The sequence below is a fragment of the Leopardus geoffroyi genome, chromosome B4, assembly GCF_018350155.1.
Source record: "Leopardus geoffroyi isolate Oge1 chromosome B4, O.geoffroyi_Oge1_pat1.0, whole genome shotgun sequence".
NCBI classification, from domain to species: Eukaryota; Metazoa; Chordata; class Mammalia; order Carnivora; family Felidae; genus Leopardus; species Leopardus geoffroyi.
Window position 1 is genome coordinate 77137592 of NC_059341.1, and position 6685 is coordinate 77144276.

The following is a 6685-nucleotide window of genomic DNA, read 5'->3' on the forward strand; positions in this document are numbered from 1 at the left end:
GCAACTGTGGAAGTGAGGCCACCAATATATTTGGGGGTTATAGTATATAGGTAGTTGCTAAAGGCATGGGAGTGAAGGAACTCACTCCATGACAAATATGTAGAAGAGGACTGGATGGACCCTAAGGGGTCCTAAGCAATCAAAAGCATCAGAGTCACCTGGGGTGCTTGTTAAAAACAGGTTCCTCCTTGTGGATGTATTTAATGCCAAGGAATTATACACTTTAAAATAGTTAAAATGGTAAATTTTGTTACATACATTTTACCACGATAAAAAAAAATGCAACAAACAAATAAACAAACCCAAACAAACAACAAACCCTCCCACAAATCTAACCAAACCAAACCAACCCAACCCCCAAGCCCCATTCTTAACCTGAATCACTGTTTCTGGAGATGAATCCAGGACTCTCCAGGTAACGTGTTCAATTAAAATTTGAACTAACTGCTTAAAGAGTACAGAAAAACTAAGAGATAGGAAGAGAATAAAGGGAGAAGTGTATGGTGAAGAAACCAAGGGAGAGCAGTTGCAAGAAGGGATCAATAGTGCTGAACAGTCCCATGACCCAGGAGGAAGACTGAACAAGAGGCCTCAGAATTTGGCATTCAGAAGGTCATTGATGAATGGGAAATAGACTGTGGAGTCTATTCTTTCAAGGGCTTTGCTCACATTTGGTGGTGAAGAGATGGAGAGACTGAATAAACTTGAAGAGAGATCAGATACAGGAAAAGTTGGTGGTTTTAGAGAGAGAATTGAGCACGTTGACAGGTGGACAGGAAGGAGTTAATGAAGCCAAGGAGACATCAAAGGGGTCCTCAATAAAGCAGTTTGGGAGAAGTAGTAGAGGTTGGGATCAGGAACTCAGGCAGAGGTTATCTGGGTAAAAGTTCATTGGGTGGGGCGCCTGGGTGGCGCAGTCGGTTGAGCATCCGACTTCAGCCAGGTCATGATCTCGCGTTCCGTGAGTTCGAGCCCCGCGTCGGGCTCTGGGCTGATGGCTCGGAGCCTGGAGCCTGCTTCCGATTCTGTGTCTCCCTCTCTCTCTGCCCCTCCCCCGTTCATGCTCTGTCTCTCTCTGTCCCAAAAATAAATTAAAAAAAAAAAAAAAAAAAAGTTCATTGGGTAAGTTCAGAAGTGAAAAGGTGGAAAGATGAAGGGGTTTAAGACTGAAGGCAACTGTCCCTGGATGGCTCAGTTAAGAGTCTTACGCTCAGGTCATGATCTCACTGTTTGTGAGTTCAACCCCACATCAGGATCTCTGCTGTCAGCTTGGAGCCTGCTTGGATCCTCCGTCTCCCTCTCTGCCCCTCCCAAGTTCACACTGTAAAAAAAAACAGTAATAATAAAACAAAAATTAAAATAAAAAAAAAAAAAGACTGAGAGCAAGAAAAGACTTCCTGATACAGCAAACAAGAATGGTGCTGGTTGGTGGTTAGGTCATCTGCTTAGACTAGTGGTACAGGGATATAGAGTCAAGAACCTGCAGAAGGGTAAAAGTCCACAAGAGTCACTAGGATGAAAGTGATCAGGAGCAGGAATATAAAAAGATTGAAAAGTAGTACTGGAGTCTGAGATTGGAAATGACACCAACCACATAATTATCCTGCACAAAATAGAAAAACCGGTTTTCCTAAATGAAGGTTTTGGTTCCACTCTCCTATCGTTTGGGGAATGTACTAGCTTTTGCTCTCTATGCATAGAGTTCAAATTCCCTAGCAGGAACTTTTACTACCTTCTCCACCAATAGGTCCAAAGTTTAATTGGTGGTTCAGACACTCTTATTCCCCAGCCTTCCTTCTATAACTTCAGAAAATAATAGGATCTTAAGGATTTTGAAGCTCATCAATCCAGTCGCCCTTCTTAGCTAGGTATATTTTGTTTTCCTATCTTCTCTCCACCAAATCCTTCTCCATCTCCCACTTTCCCTTGGACTCAACTCATGGGTGTCAAAACCTGACAGATATCAGTGACGCCTATCCCACGGCATTTATGCTATAGTCATTCAATTGTAGACTGCATTTTATGCCTGTTTCCCTGCACATATTCCCACTGCCATACTGATGTGTACCCCCCACCCCCATGTTGGTGTGCTGCGGCAGAGGATGCTGACAAAAAAAAGTCCTAAATTAACTTACTCTCTTGTATGTTTTCTGTTCTGAGCTTGGGTGAGGTTCTTTTTCTTGAGCTGAAAACTCCCTGGATAGAGTGGTTAAAAGCAGAAGTTTCCTACCTACCCCAGAGTCACAGGGCATTCTCAATCATACTCAAGTCACTTTTATTATATATAATTATACAGTCCCACTTCATTCATTGTATTTGTACCAGCTGGATATTGGGTCATAATTTAAATCTTTTAAACATCTTATAAATGCTAGCCAGCGCATTTTGGCTAGTATCTGTTACATGCTGTGCTGAGCCTGGGCATGTTGGATACATGGCCTGTTCTGGAAAGATAAGATGTTTTTCATACTAATTCTCTCCTTTAGCCAAGCCAGTGACTCTTCATTCCAGATTGTATTGTGAGGTGCTGCCTGAAGGCAGGATAAGGAAGTCCAGCAAAAGCCTGAAGAAGCCAGATCAGATTCAAATTGCCCATGGAACAGATACATTCTAAGGCTAGCCTGGGCTAAGTCTCTAACCACTAGAAGCAGCCCCCTCCATATCCTAGAACCAAGATCACTTTTTCTATGCCATCTCAATCCGGAGAGCCCAGCTCATTGCTCCACAGATACAGTCTCTTCTTCCAGAATCAACTCAAACAGTGGGGAATAGATACTGATTCTTTCAATTGCATGTCTTGGACATTTTGCCAGAAGTTTCTGCCAGGTTTTGAGGCTGCCTTACAATCACGAATTAAGGACAGTGAACTTAATTCTTTGTTAAACACTCTTTCAATATCTCTTTCCTGGCCTCCCACCCTCCCATTTCACTGTCTCCAGGATCTTAATCTGTTCTTTTCTTTCCCTTCCTCTACCAGTGATTCAGGAATTGGATGAGTCTCTGTGGCTTGTTTTGCCCTGAAGAGCAGAAGGCTTCGGTCCCAGCTGGTGTTGCCAAAGCAGCATACTAATTCCATGCCATGGTCCTGGGTCAAGATCTGCACAATCTGATTGGCCATATCACCTCGGATGGCAAGGGAACGGAAGTGGTCAAAATCATGGAGGCCCAGCTTCCGGAGACGCCTTGCAGCTGCCCGGTAACACTTCCAGGGCTGAGGCTCCACAAGGAGGTAGCGGCAGAGGGAGGAAAGGTGGGCTAGGAACTCCCACAGACCACGGTCCCCATGGTTCAGATGAATCCACATGGTTACTGACATGCAGAAGCCAATGTCAAAAACTGACCGTCCAAACTGGTTTAAGAAAGAGCTCAAGAGAACTTTCCGGGTTCTTTGATTCATAAAGTCCAGGGTGATAAAGGTCAGGGCATCAGGAAAAGGACATTCTTTTTCAGCTCGTTCCACCAGGACTGGATCTATGTCGCAGCAGAGTAGATGGAGTTCTCCTGAGGCATCTGAGCAGGTCTCCCCATCACGTAAGGAAAGGAAGTGTTTGTATAGAGCCACACTCAGATCCTAGAGAAATCCAAAAGAGCTTTGTCATTGCAGCTCTCAACCAGTGAATGGAAGAAAGACCTCTATCTCTTATCATCTCATTGGACTGCCACTCAGTCTTTGCTTTATAAGATATGAAGCTCCTAGACTAAGAAGGTTGCCCAAAAAGTTTTCCACAGAGGAGGTTCTCAGTGCCCTCCACGGGTCTCAGGCAATAATGTGTCATCTCTATACTTCCCTGACATTGATGGTAGGTTGGGCTGTATGGTTGAAAGTTACAGCCAAATGGATGCAGCAAAGGAGCTGAGAGCAGTCTTGTCCAGCTTGAGTAATATGCTGGTAAACTCACTTTTTTCAGGTATCTCAGACCTCAGGGAGAAAGAAAGGATTCCAAGGGCATAGCCAGCATTCCTTACCAGGAAGGTGAGGAACCAAACAAGCACCATCTTATAAACATCTGCTTCTCAGACTTGTGATTGGGAAAAGTCTGGATTCCAAAAGTCCTCGCTTAGCCTTCATTCTACAGCCTCAATTTTACTGTCTGCCTTATGCTTCACCACCCCCTTTTGAGATTTATTCTACTTCTGCATCTATTACTTCCCAAAGTCACTGCTGACTTCCTTCTAGCCAAGTCTAATGATCTGTGATTTTCACCACCTCAGCACTTTTTTTGACTCCTAAACAAGTCATTATCTCCTTTCTCTAACGTTGACTTCTATAACCATTACAACTAGTTCAAATCTGTGTTGCTCTAATCCATTTTTCAAGGCATTTTTCTATGCACCACCTGTTTTGCCCTGTGCAACAATCCTGTAAGGAAAATACTTATGCTCTTTGTACAGGTGAAGAAAGTGTGGCTGGAAACAACCCAGATGTCCGATAATAGCCTGGATGAAGAAATGTGGTATATTCATTAAGATGGAATACTAAATAGCAGTTAAAAATGAAGGAATTCAGCTCAGTGCATCGACATGGATGACTCTTACAAATATACAATGTTCAGCAAAAAAGCAAGACACACGCAAAAAATACATGGCAAGCTTCCATTTATATGAATTTCAAAAATGGGTAAGATTAAATTACATTGTTTAGGGATACAAAATAGTGAGCTATAAAGAAAATCAAGGAAATAAGCATAAGTCAGGCTAGTTGTTCCCTCTGGGTGGAGGGGGGCGGTTTAGGAACAGAGAAAGTTAAGGGACTTTTGGGGTTCTGACAATGTTTTATTCTTGATCTGGACAATGGTCATAAAGGTGTCTGTTTTATAACAGTTCATAAAGTGTAAATTTATGTCTCATGCACTTTTCTGTATGTGTGGCATAGTTCACAAAAAATTCTTTTAAAAAGTCATGCTGTTGTTGTAGATTAAGGACCATATTTAGAGTAGGAAGGTCCTATACTACGCTGCTTAATTTTCTCCCCATTTCTATACTTATTTCTTTGCTGACTCCCTCTTCCTGTCTGATCTTGGGTGTGCCAGTTTCACTAGTCATTTGTCACTTCATCCTTCCTCTACCACATCTCTTCACTTTCTCCAACCTCAATTCCCCAATCCCAGAATACCCTGGAAGCTTGAAAAATAAAATATAGACTCAAGGGCTCAATCACTCAAGATCCTGATTCCGTAGGGCTACAGTGGGGCCTGGGAGTTTTAAAAATGTAAATAAAGCACCCTATAAATTATGGTACATGCATACAATTTTGAAGCTGCTAAAAAGAATGTCGTGACATGAGTGATCTCCAAATTATTAAGTGAAAAGCAAGGTGCCAAATAGTGTGCTATTATTTGTAAAGGTAAAAGAGGTGATATTTATACATACATAAATGCCTACATACACACAGGATACATACCCAAGAAATTATAAACAGCGGTTGCCAATGTGTAGGGGGGAAGGAGAATTTAGGGTCAGGAATAGAGACTTACTTTTTGTTACATGCCTGTGATTTGCAATCATAGGGTCAGAATATCTGCTCCTCTAGGATATGCTAGTAGTTACAGATAGGTGTCAAGGGCGGCATGTCGATATTTTGAATATAATTTCACTATAATCACTCTACGCCTAAGAATACTTTGAGGTAAGAAGACGTGGCAATGCTTTCCTCCGCCAAGGAGCTGTATCCTCCCTCTCAACCCTCTCCACTGTACTCAGTCAACTCTCTGATTTTAAATAAATATCTACTTGGCTCCAGGATGCATCCTACACCGTATGACACACGAATCTTAATTCCAGGCGTGATTCCATCACCCCTGGCTCTTCTCTCTCAGTAACCCAATCCCAACCCTACGCTCCCAAAGGCGGGTGTCCGGACGCCCCCTCTCTGCAGCCAGGTCTCCAGCCACGCTGTACAGGAGGCAAGCGCCGGAAGCCCCAAAACCGTGGCCCTTCCCATCCGAGGTTTGGCCGTGAGGCGGCGAACGCACAAGCGGGGACGCAGGAATTCGGAACGGAGTTTAAACTCATTTTGGGAAAGTGGTGATGGGTGTGATGCCACGCCCAAACCACAGCCCCAGCAAACGCAGAGGAAGCCAACCGCTCGGCTCCCCGACCTCCGACCCCGCCCCCGTCACTCACCCCAGAGTTACACCCTACGTCGAGCCCCAGGATCGGCCTCGATTCGGGACTCTGAGGGAAAAGCCGGCGAAGCAGCTCCGGGGGCAAGAGGCGGAGCCGCTGTTCTGGAGGATGGAAGCGGGAATACTGAGGGAAATTTCCAAACGGGGCGGCCCCGGGTTCCAGAATTCGCGGTTCCTCTTCCGCCGCGGCCTCTTCAACGCCCCCGGTGGCCTGTTTCGTGGACGCCGCCATTTGTCAGCCTGGCTTCTGGGTCCCGGCGGAACCGGAAGTCGGATCCCGGCGCGGGGAGGGGACGGGACGCCAGCGCGCGTGCGTTAAATGGCAAAGAAGGGTGGGTCTGAAGGCTGAAGTCCCCTCTGGGAGCGCGGACAGCCGGGGCTTGTGTTACTTTGTTGCACCCTCACCACCACCTGGGGGGTGGTTAGTTCCATTATCCCGTTTTGTAGGCGAGGAAACAAACGCAGAGAGGTTCCGTGTCTTGCCCAAGCCGATACAGTTTCAACTTGAGCTATACCCAGAACAAGGAGTTTGTGGGGATGTTGGAAATCAATTTTGGTCC

At 45.0% G+C, this 6685-nt stretch overlaps 1 protein-coding gene and 1 long non-coding RNA gene across 2 annotated transcripts; one reads left to right on the forward strand and one right to left on the reverse strand.

The window, feature by feature from the left end:
- Positions 1-2258: 2258 nt before the first annotated feature.
- On the reverse strand, positions 2259-6395 carry BCDIN3D (BCDIN3 domain containing RNA methyltransferase). Its single transcript, XM_045466260.1, has 2 exons — positions 6124-6395; positions 2259-3571 (listed from the first exon to the last, which is right to left on the reverse strand). The coding sequence occupies exons 1-2, from the start codon at positions 6355-6357 to the stop codon at positions 2927-2929; spliced, it is 879 nt and encodes a 292-aa protein (XP_045322216.1). The 5' UTR covers positions 6358-6395; the 3' UTR covers positions 2259-2926.
- LOC123591691 lies at positions 3881-5154 on the forward strand. The gene is made up of 2 exons (XR_006709461.1): positions 3881-3973; positions 4393-5154. It is a non-coding gene; the product is annotated as an uncharacterized LOC123591691 (long non-coding RNA).
- Positions 6396-6685: the final 290 nt, after the last annotated feature.